The sequence below is a fragment of the Balaenoptera physalus genome (assembly GCF_965194825.1).
Source record: "Balaenoptera physalus genome assembly, chromosome: 2".
Taxonomy (NCBI): domain Eukaryota; kingdom Metazoa; phylum Chordata; class Mammalia; order Artiodactyla; family Balaenopteridae; genus Balaenoptera; species Balaenoptera physalus.
Window position 1 is genome coordinate 112,218,403 of NC_138883.1, and position 17,464 is coordinate 112,235,866.

The 17,464-nt window shown below is 40.9% G+C and overlaps 1 protein-coding gene across 5 annotated transcripts in view; it reads left to right on the forward strand.

Moving 5' to 3' along the window:
• Nucleotides 1-236: 236 nt before the first annotated feature.
• Nucleotides 237-17,464, forward strand: part of MAP2K5 (mitogen-activated protein kinase kinase 5) — a 260,908-nt gene continuing 243,680 nt past the window's right edge. For 2 of the 5 annotated variants that reach the window (XM_082447422.1, XM_082447424.1), the window contains exons 1-2: nt 237-1,007; nt 7,270-7,318. In XM_082447422.1, the coding sequence (XP_082303548.1) occupies nt 873-1,007; nt 7,270-7,318 (184 nt within the window). In that variant the 5' untranslated portion in view covers nt 237-872. Of the gene's footprint in view, nt 1,008-5,006; nt 5,057-7,269; nt 7,319-17,464 lie in introns of all 5 variants that reach the window. The other 3 variants (XM_082447421.1, XM_082447423.1, XM_082447425.1) reach the window with 2 other exon arrangements.

The window sequence follows — 17,464 nt, forward strand, 5'->3', positions numbered from 1 at the left end:
CCCGGTCGCCATGTGTGGTCACTTCGCGACAGGGGAGGTGGGGTCTCACGACTGAATAGTACAGTCGGTCCTCTCACTCCGGCCCCGAAGCCAAGCCCTTGCTCTTCGGGTCCTGCCCGCCGGCGAGCGGGGGCGGGGCCGGCCAGGAGCTGCCCTCTTCCAACATGGCGCCGCGGGAGGCGGGTCCCCTCGCTGGCTCCCGGGGTTCCGGCGCCGCGCGTTTTGGTTCCGGAGTAACAGTGCCCTCGCTGCCGTCTTCCCCCTCCTACCGCCGCCTTCCCCCTCCTGCCGCTGCCGCCGCCGGGACGCGCGGCCTCGGGTTGCCGGGGCTGAGTCGCGCGCGCCGTGCACTCTGGCTCGGGGTGGGGCAGAGGACTCGCCCCCGACCCTCCCGCGGAGGGCCCTCTCGGCTTTCTTGTGGTCCGGCGGCCCTGGGGCTCCTTCCTAACAGCCCCGGACTGAGTCCCCTCAAGTCGGGGACCCTCCGCTCCTTTAAGGAGGAGTGGACACCTGCCGCCGTATCTCTCTAAAACGGCGTCTTCTCTGTGCTGTCCCCTCACACCCACACAGACGGCAGAGAACTGCAAGATGCCGTTTGCTCTGTTTTCCAACTCCAGAACCTTCTGAACTCCGCTAGTTCCTACTGGCTCCTGCCCCTTGCCCCGTCCACGCTCACAGGGAGACATCCCTCAACCCCATACAGCCTGGGCCTGGCTCCGAGCCTGCGGGCTGCTTCCGGACCACCTCCTCTCTTCACTCCCCCTCCCCCTCTGTCCTCTGACCCTCAGTCCCCTTGTCACCTCTTCGAGCCCCCGCCTAACCAGGAGCCAGGGGGTTCCCCCCTACCAGGATGTGAGCCCCTTTAACCTGTAATGCTGTGGCTGGCCCTTGGCCCCTTCCATGCCATGGAGAACCAGGTGCTGGTGATTCGCATCAAGATTCCAAATAGTGGAGCCGTGGACTGGACAGTGCACTCTGGGCCGCAGCTTCTCTTCAGGGATGTGCTGGTGAGTGCTAATCTCAGTGTCCCTAGCGAGGGGGGCTCAGGGATTTGTAGGGCAGTCAGCACCTTGATCACCACATCCTACCCTGGTGGCCTGAGCTAGTGGCCATTGCTGGCCTCGTATGGGGGCAGATTTATTTCTTCCACCACAAGCATTGATTAATTGTATAGACTGAAATCTGACAAGTGTGCAGGTCCCTGGGGAAGTAGAGATGAATCAGATTGGACCCCTGCCCTCAAGGAACTCACAGCCTGGACTGGGACACACACACAGAAGCAACCAACTGGGATACAAAAAGCTGAATCTAGAAGAGAGTTTTTCTCAAGGATTTTTTGGAATGTCCCTGGCCAGATTCCAGCCTGTCTTTCTACTGAGTTCTCTAAACTTGGTAACTAGTGGGAAAGGGAAACAAGGCAACTCTAACCAATCATGTTTCAGCAAGCCTAAGACGTCATAAGTTTTAAGATATTATTTTTATGTACCGCTAAGAAAGAAAAAAAATGGCGACCTGTTAAACGGTGACATGCCACACATTGTACAAAACCCAATTTCAGAGATGTTAAAATAGAGGGGGAAATGTGCATCTTAGAGTCAATGACGTAGTCTTACTTTCATAATAAATATTCAAAATATATTTCAAATAAAATCATGGAATGTTAGAGCAGAGGATAACCTTGGAGGTGGCCTGTTGAGCCCTCTGATCTTTTTTGCAGATAGTTACCGAGGAGCAGTGAGGTGAAATGGCTTTTCCAAAGCCATGTTGCTTGTGAGTGGGAGAGTCAGTGCCAGAACTCAGATTTCCTTACTTTACTTGGTATTTATTTCCACATGCTGTAGTACTACTTCTCAGCTTTTAGTATTCATGTGAGATAGAGTACATCGTGCCCATTTTATATTTTGAATAAGTGCGCTATCAAAGGCAGAGCTGACATACCAAGGAGCATGTTGCAAGTACCAGATCTATAGTGGAACTTACCTGCAGGATAAGATGGGGCTGGGTGGAGGTTTGGGGGAAGAGGAAGATCTGGGATGTGGTTTTTGATTGTCATAGGTTAGTCAGTCAAAATTTGATCTGTGTACCTTCATTTTGACTTCTGGATGTTACTGACCACCTGGAGCATACAGATCTTCAGTTGTCTGTGCAAGGAGTGCAGAGGCTGGAGTAAACCAGCAGCCTCTGATCTTGTACACATATGCTATCCTTCTCTTTGCATCCAGAGTTCTCCACACGCTCACATGCACATGGATCTCCCTTCATGGTAAGGCCCAAACTCCTTGGCGTGGTCCTCTGGGCCCATATATATATATATATATATATATATATATATATATATATATATATATATATATATATATATATATATATATATATATATATTTTAAATAAATTTATTTATTTATTTATTTTTGGCTGAGTTGGATCTTTGTTGCTGCACGTGGGCTTTCTCTAGTTGCTGCGAGTAGGGGCTACACTTCGTTGTGATGCGCGGGCTTCTCATTGTGGTGGCTTCTCTTGTTGCGGAGCACGGGGTCTAGGTGTGCAGGCTTCAGTAGTTGTGGCTCGCGGGCTCTAGAGCGCAGGCTCAGCTCAGTAGTTGTGGTGCACAGGCTTAGTTGCTCCGTGGCATGTGGGATCTTCCCGGACCAGGGCTCGAACCCGTGTCCCCTGCATTGGCAGACGGGTTCTTAACCAGTGCACCACCAGGGAAGCCCCTCTGGGCCCATCTTGATTGGCTTGTACCTGCCTGGCACCAGCTTCATCTCTCATTACACCCCCATGAGCATCCTGTCTTCCAGATATATAGAATTAACCGTGAGTTCTCCCAGGTGCCCAGGCCTGCTTCACTGGGCCTCTTTCTTCAGCTCACCAACTCCCACCTGTCCTTCAAAGCCCAGCTTCGCTTTTCCTCTGCATTGGTCTTGGTCACATGCCCCTCCTCTGTGTTTCCACAACTTTGTTTTGGCAAAGTATATGGGTTTTGTGCTAATTTTGTCTGTCTCCTCCACGAGATGGTAAACTTCTGGAGGAGACGGACACCTCTGTTTCCTCTCTGTTTCTGATGCTTCATAGGACCCTGATATATTTGTTTAATGAGGGAGCTTCAAAGAGGATGCACACCGTTATGGTTTTGTGGACAGCACACTAGGTTTTGAATCAAGAAATTCGTGTTTAATTGTAAACTATCCCACTAACTAGGCACGTCACTCTACCTCTCCGAGCCTCAGTTTCTTTATTTGTAAATTAGGGATAATGATACCTGCCTCAAAGACTTGTAAAGATTAAGTGAGATTGTGTCTCTGATGAGAAAGACAAGAGCTTTCTTTCACTTTACTCATTTGAGACAACAGAAGGTATTATTTTAAGTAGAATGGTACAGTGTTAAAAACACAAACTGGAGCCAGGCTGACTGCGTTTACATTGTCAGCCTTACCAGACTCACTTGGGCAAGTGTCTTCTGTATCTCAGTTTCTTCATCTGTAAAAAGGCAAAAATAGGGTTGGGGGGATAAAAGTAGTGCCTACCTCACAGAGTTCTGAGGACTAGTGGAGTTGGTATGTGTAAAGTACTTACAACAATCTGGAGCATAGTAAGTGCTCTCTAAGTGTTGTTGTTATTGCAGCAGAAGGGATAGGGCCTGGGCATCTCTCAGTTGTACGTTGGCTCAAGGATGACTGGCCTAAAAATAAACTTTGCACAAACGGTCCCACCATTGAGAGCTCAGAGTGCCGTGTGCCACGTGCTTGCTCAGGTACGCCCAGGTGGAGCGTGTTATGTTGGGAAGGCCTCATGAAGGGCTCGTGACAATGGGTGCTGTATATCAAGTTCTTGGAACTGCAAGCTGAAATCCTGGAGGACTCCTTAGATCTCTTTTCCAGGTTTACCTTATCTCTTCATTGAGAAATAGGCAAAAAACCAACAGTCACATCAGCATCTTTGGCTTGGAACCTTAAAATTTAAAGCCAGATGAAACCTGGAATGTTCCCTTTCATCTGATATCTCTCCTCACTTCAGTTTTCAAATGAGGAAGCATGAACCCCAAATGGGGAAAATGCTAAAGCCACACAGCTGGTTTGTGGCAGAACCAGACACGGAAGCCGGAAGCAATTTGTAGTCACTGAGTCAACTGGAGCTGAGGGTGTTTTGGACTCACAGTCAGTAGTTGAGGGCTCCATTCACAGCTCCATCAAATGGCTGGGACTCCGTGGGCAAGTCACTGGGCCTCTCTGGGGCCTTTGTCCTTCGTCTGAATAGTTAGGGACTGGTGCATTGTGAAGTAGGCCCAGCTGGTCCTCATAGGCAGAGGCATGTGGGTTATCTGTTTTTCAGCTTTCTGTGTTTCTCCTCTTCCTTGGCAATCCACTCCCCAGTTTGGGGAAAATTGTGCAGGAGATCTGAATGTTCCCCCTTTCCTCTTGCTGTTTGAATGCTCTCTCCCAAGTTCCAGCCCAGATTTCCCCTCATCTGTGAAGTTTCTTCTATCTTAACTGAGACTGTGATTTTTCCTGCCTTCTGAGTTAGCACCTACCGTTTGCTAATTTATGTCTTTTGTTTGGCTCTTTTATCATACTATAAGTGCTCTGATTTGTTAGTCTTTTAGGTTTGTCTCTATCTTTGTGACAGATTATAATCTTCCTAAAGTCAAGGAGCAAGTCTTATTCTTCTGTAGCCTACAGTTTTGTAATCTTTATCCTCCTGGCATGTTATAGATGCTCATTTATATTTTTGGTTTGCTATTTGTTTGACTGATTTATTGAAAGGAAGGAGAAGAAAAGGATCAAGAAATGATCACCAACAAGATAGGTGAACTTATGTGCTCTTTTGAAACTTTCTTTAGGTTGAGTAAAATGTTGAGAATAAGACAGGGTCATTTTGAAATAAGTCACTTAAAATAAAACTGGAAAATACACATAAAATTAAATGTGCCTGCTTAGAAAAGACCAGGAGATAGTGATTTTTACCTCTTTGTCATTATTATAGCCCCTCTTTACTTGCTTTAACAGAACAAGATGGTCAGTTGTGTTCACGTGATTCTCATGATTCTCTCAAGCAGGTTTGCTTTTGCTTTCCCTCCCCCCCCCCCCCCCCGCATTAGATGTAAAGTTTGTGTGGCTCCTTGTTTATGTTGATGGGCAAAGGAGGCCATTGCTTCTCAGCACGGTTTTCAGATGGTTGTTAGAAGTTTGCTGTTTGACAGGTTCTGCTATTCATAAGTAGGACGAATCCTGAATTAGTTTGCTAATACTGTAGGGTTCACATCTCAAGATTGGTTGTCTGGAAGTAAGCAGTGATAACCTAGACTTGGAGGGTTGGGGCAGTGGAGGGTCCCCCCCCACCCTTTTTAAACCAATATTGGCTAGTCCTCAGTAAATGCTGTGGAAGGATGAAGTAAGTGAACCAAAGACCATCCTCCACTGATTGTCAGGTGCTGAAATTTAGGGTTTCGTTATGAGGTAAGATTTGTAATGTTCCAGTCATCAGTGACTTGTTTTATTTTTTTAACAGACACTAATACTTGCACTAACCATGTGCTAGACACTCTTGTAAGCACTTTATAAATATTAACTCACTAGTCCTACAAGGTAGGTACAGTTATGATCTCATTTTTACACAGAAGGAAACGGAGGCACAGAGAAGTTCAGTCACTCAGTGACTGAACGGCAGAGCCAAGGTCCAACCCTAGCAGTTTGGCTCCTGTCCACACTCTCAGGCTTTACACTGGCTGCTTGTGTATTCTATACTCGCTCAACCGTTTTCATTTAGCTGTCAATAAATACTTTCTACCTGCAAGTATGTAGAAAGGATTTTTTTCAACACTAAAATCTTTTGCAAATACTTCCACAGAAAGTTGTTTCATTTGCTAAGACTAGAGTAAGAAGAAAAAAATAATCTCTTTTGGCTCTAGTGAGTGAGGGCTGCCTAAGATAGTTCCCTTTGATCAATTTTACATGCACAGATTTATTTAAAACACACACACACACACACACACACACACACACACACACACACACACACACACACACACACACACACACACACACACACACACACACACACACACACACACACACACACACACACACGAAACAAGGCTATTATGCAAATTGCCACTGCAGCAAAAGCTTCTAAAGAACTGCCTTTAGAAGGAAGTTGCAGCCGCCACCCTGCTAAGTGCCCTGCTTGGAAGGGCTGTGGGCTCCCTGCTGAGAAATACTGCAAGTGGCTTTGTCAGCTGGCTGCCTGGTGCTGTTTGTGGCACAGCCCAGGAGGGACGTTGTGGCAGAGCTCCCGGAGAACAATGAGGTTTGCAGACCATTTGGGTTGGACTGGACATAATGGAGGGTCACTTTTCCCAGAAGTAACTATTTCTTGAAGGTGTTCTGTACCTCTTTAAATAAGCTGTCTCTGTAGACTATTTTTTAAGTGTTTTCAACTTTATAGATTCATTTAAACATTGATATCAGATTATATACACTTTTTCTTTTGTAGGCTAGATTAACTTTATTTTGGTGTCATTAAATATGTTTTTTAGTTGCTCAAGAGTAAAGGTTGATAAGAATTGTTTGTGTTAAATGTATTGTAGTATTGTAGATTTACATCATCATCATGGAAACTTGTTTTTTGAACTCTTCCCAGTATGAGTGCAAGGAAAGGTGTTGGTAGTCACATATCCAGAGCTATATTTGTTGAAGGTCTACAGTGTGTTAGGCCAGTTCATGTTCATGTTTATTACATTATTTAATACCTTTTACATTACCTCTGTAAGCATTACTAGACCCACATTGGAGGATAATCAAATTGAGGCTCAGAGAGGTTGAGTAATTTGTTGCTAGTCACACAGCTTGTTTAGTGCAGAGCTGAGATTCAAACCCAGGCCAGTCTTGACTCCCCAAACCTCTTTTTCTACTAACAGTACATTCCTTCTATAGCCTCCCATAGAAGAAACTTATTTTTTTTTTTATAAATGCACAACAGTGTAATTGTCTATGCTGTTGAATCGAGAGTAAAAAATTATGTTATTAGTACAGAGTGGAAAGGATTTTTTAAATGATTCCCTCCCCCAGTATAGAGATTTAAGCTCCAGAATAGAGATTTAAACTCTGGACTTAGATTGCTGGGCTAAGTGTGATTATGAGCTAATGTTTTTATAGTTTATGCCAACATTTCAAAAATCTTTTCCAGGTTCTCCTGTTTCCTCTAGGATTTGCCACATGTTAGCAATAAAGAAGATGGCTAATTATGTTCCTTTATTCTTTCTTTGTTTAGGATGTGATAGGCCAGGTTCTGCCTGAAGCAACAACCACAGCATTTGAATGTAAGTCTGGCTTGTATACTTTCTCGACTGTTTCTTTCTGCAGTAATTTTTCAAAGGGTTTATGGGTTGCGTTACTTTAGAAACTGACAAAAACAGATTATTTATGATCATCATATGGTACATTTAAATATTTATAAATTAATGCAAGTTTAATGATGATACTGAACCGAGTAATATTTTCTTATTTAATCATATCCTGGGTGTGCATATTTCTGTAATATAGCTTTAATTACCAACATGACCTTTATCTGCTCTTGCTCCTCACTGTAATAATATTGTGGGACAAAATGAAACGCGTAAACTACCTGTAGGCCAGTGATTATTGATTAAAAGATTTTAATCCTTTGCTGCTTTAAAACAGCAACAGACTAGAACATTTAAGTGAACGTTGCATGGAGTAATTCTGTTTTATTGGGGCTTGGCATGGCTGTTAGATGATGGCAGCAACACTTCAGGTCTTGAGTCCTTCCCACCCCCCCAAAACAATGGGCTTGGGGACTGGGGTGGGGGCAGGGTGTACTAGAAAAGTGGTTTTGACATAAGCCAGAGGGAGGTCACGGGCTGAGTAATGTTAAGATGAGAGTTTAGTCAGCACAGGGGCTCTGGTGTTAAGAAGGATAAAGTAAGGATCTGTAACTGTGGTCCCATCTTTTCTCAAAGATGTGGTCTGCTTTTCCATGTACAAAAATGTACATTTTCTCCACATGATTTTTTCCTTTTTGTTCTTGTTTTTTAAGGAGATGGTTAACTACAGAGAGTACAATTGTCCTCTCTTTTATTCATGTTCTCTTGGGGGACAATTTGGCAATACTTACCAAAATATAAAATGTTCAAAACCTTTGACTCAGCAGATCCACTTTTAGGAAGCTGTCCAACAGAAATACCTACACATGTGTTGAATGCCCTTCAAACAAAGTGTTCCTTGTGGAATTTTTTTTTTTTTTTTTTTAATTTTGTCTGTGCCGCACAGCTTGCGGGATTGCAGTTCCCCGACCAGGGATTGAACCCGGGCCATGGCAGTGAAAGCGCCGAATCCTAACCACTAGGCCACCAGGGAACCCCCTGGAGTTATTATTATTATTTTTTTTTTTTTAAAAATTTATTTATTTTTGACTGAGTGGGGTCTTAGTTGAGGCACGCAGGATCTTCACTGCGGCCTGCGGGATCTTTTGTTGCAGCGCATGGGCTCTTCATTGTGGCATGTGGGTTTTCTCTAGTTGTGGTGCGTGGGCTTCAGAGCATGTGAGTTCTGTAGTTTGCGGCACGCGGGCTCTTTAGTTGAGGAGGGTGGGCTCAGTAGTTGTGGCTTAGTTGCCCTGTGGCATGTGGGATCTTAGTTCCCCGACCAGGGATCGAACCCGCGTCCCCTGCATTGGAAGGCGGATTCTTTACCACTGGACCACAAGGGAAGTCCCTGGAATTATTTTTAATAGCAAAAAATTTAGAGGTAAGCTAAATGCCTAGAATAATGGATTAATAAATTATTTATCCATAGTCTGAAGCATTAAGCAGTGGCTAAAAAGAATGAGAATTTTAAGCATTGACATAGAAGTATATTCATGATATACTGTTGAATAAATAAAATATGTATGGTATGATCTCATTTTGTAAAATATTTAATCCCTCCTCCTCCTCCCAACTTCATGTATATATTGAGAGATGAAGGTCTGAAGAGGTGCCCACTGCAGTGCTTTCCAGTGGTTTCCCCTGGAAAGTAGACTTGGGGCTGGAGTGGGGGAAGAGTTGGCCGAATGAGCACAATTTTTTACTTTATATCTTTCTCTATTGAATGTTTTTCAACAATCATTTCATGGTTTTAAAAGCTACATGAGAACTCTTAAAATAATTCGTATTGTATTAACCACACTGGACTCCATATACTACTGAAAAATAGTATGTATATCTGAAATACATATTAGTGTTGCAAGCTCTTCAGACCCCTTGGAGTAACTCCTTGGGGGTGCCAGGGATTTCACGGACAGTCTGGTAGTTAACATTTGGAGTACTTACTGTTGCCAGATGCTTGTTAAGAGCATTCTGTGGTTTATCTCATTTAATTTAACCTTCACAAGATCCCCATGAAGTACTTTGAAGGACTGTTATTAGCGCTGTTCTAGTTGAGGAAAGGACATCTCCTGTAGGCAACTTGTTCAAGTCTCACAGCTAGTAAGTGGTAAAGTGGAACTTCTCATGTGTATATTCTCAACCACTGTTGAGACTTGTTCTGAGAGTTGTGATTCTTGATATTGTATGTTCTGATTGTTTTTAGATGTGGCAAAAAAGAAACTTACCTTGTTCTTTCTACTTCTTGCTTTCTGGGTCCCTCCAAGTGGCTCGATGTACCTGTGCCTTACTGGCTTTCAGAGTTAGGGTTCATAGTGGTAATGCTGATTATTTTAGCTATCATTTATTGATGGCCTGCTCCGTGCTAGGCAGTGTACTAGATGATTTACCTGGATTGTTGCTAATCTTTGCAACAACTCTGTGAGGTAGGAAAATTATATTTGTGAGGAAATTGAAACTCAGAGACATGAAAAGATTGTTGAAAGTGATCAGCTAGAAGTGGTGGAACCCATATTCAGATGCAGTTCTGTTTGACTATAAAACGTGCACTCTTTATAACCAAGTGTGTTGAAAGCCTGTGAAGGGTGTTAAGTATGGTTATGGGTGTGATGGAACAACTCTTGAATAAATAAAACTTTGATCAAAGAAATACTTATGGTAATATATTTAACACGAAAAGTACACTTAACACTAACAGAAAAATGTTTAAATTTCTAGGTTTAACTTCTTAGAGATCACTTTCCTTCTTTTCCCCCAACAAGGGCAGAAGCTCTATACCCATCTGCATCTGGATCAGTTTTAGGTGAAAAGAATAAGAACAAAAATATACAGAGACAAAATAATGATAGTTCTTTGTTTTTTTGTGCTTAGATTATTGTGTACTTTCCATTATAGACTTAAAATCCTAGGCTGGCTTTTTTTGTGATTGTTCTAGGGCGACCTTATTTTCTGTACCAAGGATCTTCACTAATAAATGAAATCTATGTATAAGAAATAGTTGGAAAGATGTAGTTTATAAGCTAATTTGTTGAAATTCTTGAGCTCTTTCAATTGTTTATGGTATGATGGAACAACTCCTGAATAAATAAAACTTTAAGATATTTATAGTAATATATTTAATACTGCAAAGTATACCCAACACTAACTTATACAAAAGAGGTGTTATATTTAGTGATATGAATTAAGCAACAAGAGAAAGGACAGTGTCAAATTTACCTGTTTTACATAGAGTAAAAGAGTTGAGTAAGTGGAAAAGAGGGGAAAGGTTAGGTTCTTTTACTGATAATTCAGTTCTAAGAAATGCCATCTCTTCGGTGAAGCCTCCGATCCCCGCAGGTGTGGTTAATCTCTATGGGCACTATACTAGAGCACATAACCTATTGGGCCTCCCTTCCGGTTGGTTGTGTGCCAGATATTGAATGACTTGGTGACAGAAACCATGTTTTATTTCACTCTTGCTTTCTTCTTAGTACAGTTGGCCCTTTGTATCTTTGGATTCCACACCTGCCCGATTCGTGGATGCGGAACCTGTGGATACAGAGGGCAAACTATACAATGCCATTTTATATAAGGGACTTGATCATCCACAGATTTTGGTATCCTATGGGTCGGGGGGAGTGGTGCTGGAACCAATACCCTGTGGATTGAGGGATGAGTGTACTTTGTACCTTGTAGGAATACCCTTGTTGAATAAGATGGAATGTTATATGTGTCCGTATTCAAAAGAGAATTGTAAAATGCATGTAACCTAAAGCTTAGTAAGTAATTTGCTTTTTTTGGATTATTTTTGCAGTTGGTGCAGGCGTGGGATGTAATTGGTTGGTGGTGGACAATTCAGGCTCCAAATTCAAATTCCCACACTTGACTGGGCCCTATGTCCCAAGGGGGCAGAGGGTCTATAGTGGTTATATTCTTTCTGATTTCTATCCCAGGGATGGTGTTTCCAAGTGGATTTAGGAGTGAATGAGGGGAGGTAGTCCCATGTGTGCCAAACTTACCTCTTGGACTGATGGCCCTAAACCTCGTTTTTTTTTTTTTTACCACTTTTAGGTCCTTTCTCCCTTAACAATAAGAGCACAAATGAAAGTACTACCTTTCAATAAATAGTGTCTGATTTTTTTTTCTTTAATTAAGAAGGTATAGATGATCTTTAAAAAAAATTCAGGCAGTATCGAAATAAAGCAACAAGTAAAAGTCCCCATCTCCCCAATTCCCTAGTTAACAGTTTCTTCTGTATCCTTCCAGAAATCTTCTCATATATAATATATACTGGATTGCAAGTAGTTTCCCCTGCCCCCACTTAGTAGTATGTGTTGGGCCTCTTTCTAACATCAGTGTGTACAAGTCAACTTCATTCTTTTAGATAATTACATTATACTTAATTTTATGGGTATGACTTAATTTAACCTGTTGATGGACCAGTTTTAAATTTAAGATGTTACCAGTTTTTTAGTAGTATTAGAAAAAATGCTGCAGTCAATAGCATTGTCTCTTATGGCTTTCCACTTTGTAGAAATGTATTTGTAGGATAAATTCCTAGGATTTGGAACTACTGAAACAAAGAGTACCCGTATTTTACGTTTTGATAGATATTTCCATGTTGTTCTTTAGAAGGTGGAGCCAATTTGCACTCCCACCAGCAATTTTTGAGAATGCCCATTTCTCTCTACCCTCACCAGCTCTTGAGTCCAATAAACTTTTTAGTTGATGTCAATTTGATATGTGAAAAAGATTATTGTATTATTGTTTTATTTTTATTTTGTATTTCTTCAATTATAAATGAGCTTGAGCATCTTTTCATTTATATTTTGGTCATTTGTATTTAATTTCTGTGAACTATTTATCACCTTTGCCCATTTTTCTATTAGGTTATTTGTCTTTTTCTGATTGATTTAAGAGCTTTCCAATATTAAGAAAATTCCCCTTTGTCTTAGATGTTATAAATATTTTTGTTTAGTTTATTGCTTTCCTTTAAGCTTGTTTTGGTCCTTTTTTCCTCTTTTTTTCCATAGAGAAGTTTAAAGTTTTTACAAGAACCGACTTGTCATATTTTGTGACTTCTGGATTTATGCCATGCTTAGAAAGGTCTGCATTCCAGGATGTTGAAAAAACATTAATTCAAATTCTTTTTTCTTCCTACTTTAATGGGGTTAAATATACACACACATTTTTAAATATGTATGCTTGTATGTGTTTTTGTGTGGATTTTTTTTTTTTTTTGTAAAACAGCATGTGTTTTTATTGCAAAGGCAGAAGATTTTTTTTTTTTTTTTTGGGTACCATCTTTCAGTTTATTTTGGTGAAAGGAGGAGTCAGGTGGTGATCCAGCTTTATTTTTCAAGCAGATAGACAGTTGATTCCATACTGGTTATTGAATAATTTGTCTTTTCCCAGATGTGAGAACACTTCTGAGATGAAGCTAAATTCCACAACCATAAAAAATCTTGAATGTTTGCATGTGTGGGCCCTACGTATGCTGTAGGAGCTTGACATTCATATAGGCCCAAAGATCCCTGCTGATTTTCACAATTTCATTAACAGATTAATGAGTACACCAACATGTGAGGTGATGGAAATCAACTGTGCCCACTAATGAGTTTCCTGTGCATATCTGTCACATGTGTACCTCTCCCTGGATTTTCTCTAGACAAGTTACTGCTGTAAAACTACTGTTGGGCTGGTGTTGCTGGACAGTAAAATCTTACTGTTGACGTGAAAGATACGTTTTAAGTCTATGTAGACAAACACTGACTTACACCTATAAATACCATATGGCCCTACTTTTCCGTGATACTCTGACGTCACACATTCTGATCTGTAGCCCTCGTAAGGATCTTCACACTGGTCAAACCATGTGTCTGAGTTTTGGTTCAGAAAATGCGACTGTAGGATAAATCTTTATTTTATTTGTTTTTCTTTAACCGTGACCATTTTATACTCACTTTTCATTGAATAGATTCCTTTTCAGTTGTTTTATGAATTTCTGGAAAAATTCTGGGAAAAATGAAGTTTTATTTTCTTACAGTATAGCATATGTAAAAGATAACTGGTTGCTTATAAGAAAAACTGGGTAGGTTAATGAAAAATTGTAATTCACAATAGATGTACACTGAGTCTAAAAATTAACATGTAAGAGTTAATTGTGTATCCTTAGAATTTGAGACTATTTGAAGAGAGCTTTAATTTATTGAAATTTTGTTTTGAAATATCATCGATGCAAAAAGTCCTAATCTTTTTTAGTCTCGTGAGAGTAGTTATTATTATTAGTAGTAGGTATTTGTAGTCTTATGAGTTATTATTAGTAGTAGTAGGTGTTAGTAGTCTGGCTGTTTTACCTGAGAATTAAGAAGTTTAAGTCCTTTACCCAAGCACCAGGCTAGTTCCTTGAGGGCAGTAGATAATGCTGCTCATTTTTGAATTGCTAGAAACCCAGCATAGTACCTGGCACATAGTAGACTCTCAATTTGTGTTTCTGGAATGCATGGATGGTTGAAGGAATGAAGTAATAAGGACAAGCAAATAATATCCAGCATGTGATGACTGCTCAAAACCTCAATTTGCTTTAGGTCACCATCATCTCTTACCTAGACTAGGACAGTGGTCCTCTAACTCGTCTCCTTGTTTCTGTTTTGCCTCCATATAGCCTCTTATCCACACAGCAGCCAAAGAGATCCTTTTAGAAGTTAAGTGAGATCACTACAGTCAAGACCCTCCAGTGGTTTCCTTCTCACTCAGGAGTGATAGCCAACTCCTTAACATATCCTACAAGGCCCTGCCCTTCCTCATCTTCCCCCAACTCTGCCCCACCATTACTTCTCTGAACTCGGCTCTCTCCCCCATCTTATTCTCAATCTGTTGCAGCTACTCTGGCTTTCTTTCGGTCTCTCAAGCATGCCAGGTATTCTTCTGCCACAGGGCCTTAGCATGAGCTGTTCCCTCTGCCTGGAACATTCTTTCCCCAGATATCTGTATGATTCACTCCCTCATACCCTTCAGTCTCTCTCAAGTAGAGTGTAAACTCCATGAGGGCAGGGGTTTTCCTTTTTCCACTGTTATTACCCCAGTGTCCAGAACATTGCTACATAGTGGGCACTTGAATATTTTTTGGAAAGAAAAAGGAAGCAAAGAAGTAAAGAAGGAATCAGGAGGTGGGAGGCATGGAGCTAAATTAAAATTCATGGATATGAAGATTTAGCCTTAGAAACTATGGCCTCTGGTCCTGACCAGATCTTAGATTCCACACCTGAGAAGTGTTCTAAATTTGACAGCTTTTCTGGTAATTTCCTATTGATGCCTTTTTAACCTCTACAGTTATGTTTTCATTTCTTTCCTCTTGCCTTAGAAAAATGCCTTTGCTGTAGTTCTAATTGACTCTTCTTACCTGGCACTGAAGTAATATGACAAATGACATATAAAGTACAGTATTGCCTTAACGTTCTGTTGCCCTTGGTAGAAGCTAAATTGTTTTTCTCGAAAGCCCACTTGAGCCCTGCCGCTGCACTGGGTGCCGTTTGGCTGAGCGCTCCCCAGAGTCTGATGTTTTTTTGCTGTTTACTCAGTAGGCACTCTGCTTGCCATTCTGACCGCCCCTTACCTGAGGCTGCGTCTCCGCTCTCGGACCTTTATGTTCCTCCTCTTGGTTTCTCTTCTGGATTGCACGTTGCTTGAAATAAAATCGCTAACAACATATGGCCTGTTATGATTGTCTTTTCCCAAACTCTGCCATTTTGTATATTTGTGACACACTGCAGATTTTGTGAAGATTGCTTCATAATATTTGTTTACCATCTGCTGCACTCTATTTGGTATCTTGCTAGGATTTTTGCCTCCATTTTAAGTGACATTAACAAAATCCAGCCAGTACATAGACTTTCTGGTTCTACTCTTGCTTCCCTAATGTGCTGGAAAATCATATTACTACGCTCCAGGCAACTGGAGAAGCCTGGAATTCTCATTGTGAACCAGTGTATCAGAGTGCTCCCCCTCCTCTGCCTTCTTGGTCATATCTAGTCATGCTTTTCTGGTCAGAGGGCAAAGAACCTCCATGTGTAAGACAAAAAGAGTTCAAATTATCTTTTTCTGCTTCTCTCTACTTCATGCCATGGCTTTCTAGTGTTCTTCAACATATTTATGCCTTTGAAACTCTTTGTGCCATTTTAGTAAGATTTTATGATTTATGTTTCCAGTTAGTGTACTTTTTACAGCTAATCCGGTTTGATAGGCCCAGCCAGGGTCTTTGCTAGATGGGCTGGCTGTGTATATCCAACTTTGTATTCAGAAAAGTATTTTAAGTTATTGTCATACTAAATTGCTTGGTATGTATTTCTACTTTCTTACCCTTCACTAACTTCTCATTCCTCTCAATTCATTGTCTATTAAATTTTTTTTCCAGCTTTACTGAGATATAATTGACACATAACGTTGTACAAGTTTAGGGTGTATAGCGCATTGATTTGATCATTACATATTGCAAAATGATTACCACCATAGTGTTAGCTAACATATCCATCCTGATGCATAATTACCATTTCTTTTTTGTGGTGAGAACATTCAAGATCTATTAGCGACGTTCAAGTATGTAATACAGTATTATTAGCTATAATCACCATGCTGTACATTAGATCCCCAGACTTTGTTAATCTTGTAACTGGAAGTTTATACCCTTTGACAAATATCTTCCCATTTCCCCACCCTCCAGCCCCTGGTAACCCTGAGTTTGGGTTTTTTAGATTCCACATATAAGTGCTATCATACAGTATTTGTCTTTCTCTAACTTTTTTTCACTTAGCATAATGCCCTCAAGGTTCATCCATGTTGTCACAAATGGAAGGATTCCATCTTTTTTATGGCTGAATAATATTCCTTGGTGTGTGTGTGGGTGTGTGTGTGTGCCTGGGTGAGTGTGTGTACACATCTTCTTTATCCATTCATCATTGATGGACACTTGAGTTGTTTACATATCTTGGCTATTGTGAATAATGATGCAATGAATATTGGAGTGTAGATATCTCTGTGAGATTCTGATTTCAATTCCTTTGGATATAGACTTAGAAGTACGATTGCTGGATCACATGGTAGTTGTAGTTTTAATTTTTTGAGGAATCACATACTGTTTTCCATGGTGATTGTATCAGTTTACATTCCCACCTACTGCACACAAAGATTTTCATTTCTCCACATCCTCACCAACACTTTTTCTCTCTTCTTGATGATAGCTATGTAACAGGTGTGAGGTGGTACCTCATTGTGGTTTTCATTTGCATTTTCCTGATGATTAGAGATGTGGAGCACCTTTTCTTGTACCTGTTGGCCATTTGTATGTCTTCCTTGGAATTCCTTGTGTTTAGAGAGATGTGTATTCTCATTTTAAATGTCAAGGCCAATGGTTTGCTCTTGGGTTGCCATGAGGGCATCTGATAGCTTGGATTTTGCCTCTGGGCCAGAATCATTAGTCTTCTCTTATGTGTAATTACTTTTCCAACTCAGTCTCCTTTCTGACAAGAACGAGGAGTCTTCATTAAAACTACTAATTACAGATATTAAAGAATGAAGCAGACAGTCCTCTAAAGAGCAATCTGTAAAGGAGAGCAGTACCTACATAAAATGGAGGCTCTTATTAATCCATAAAACTATTAATCACTGTGTCATATAAACCTGATTTTATCCTCAGGCTTTATTAGAATGCCTCTTTCAACTTACCTTGTCTCCTTATGGGACAGCTCCAGCACTTTAGGTTTGCATCAAAAGCTATTCTGGCCTTTTGTCCTCAGTTTTCTGTCCACTTAAAGCAAAGTGCACTTTAGTGTTTCATAGCTGCTTTCTATGGAACTGCTACATAAGAGATTAGTCTGCTAACTGACTTCCCTCACAGTTACCAGATTATTTCAGGTAACTGAAATAATCCCTCAGAGATTTCATAGAATTTTAGAATTTGAGAATCTTTAGTTTTAAGTAGCCTTAAAGGTTCAAGCCCTGACTTTGAGAGCTTAGAGAATTCTTTTTGTTGTTGTTGTTCTTGTTACTGATTTAGAGAGATGTGATTTAAACGATTTTTTTCTGGAATCTGTGCCTTCTCTTTACAAA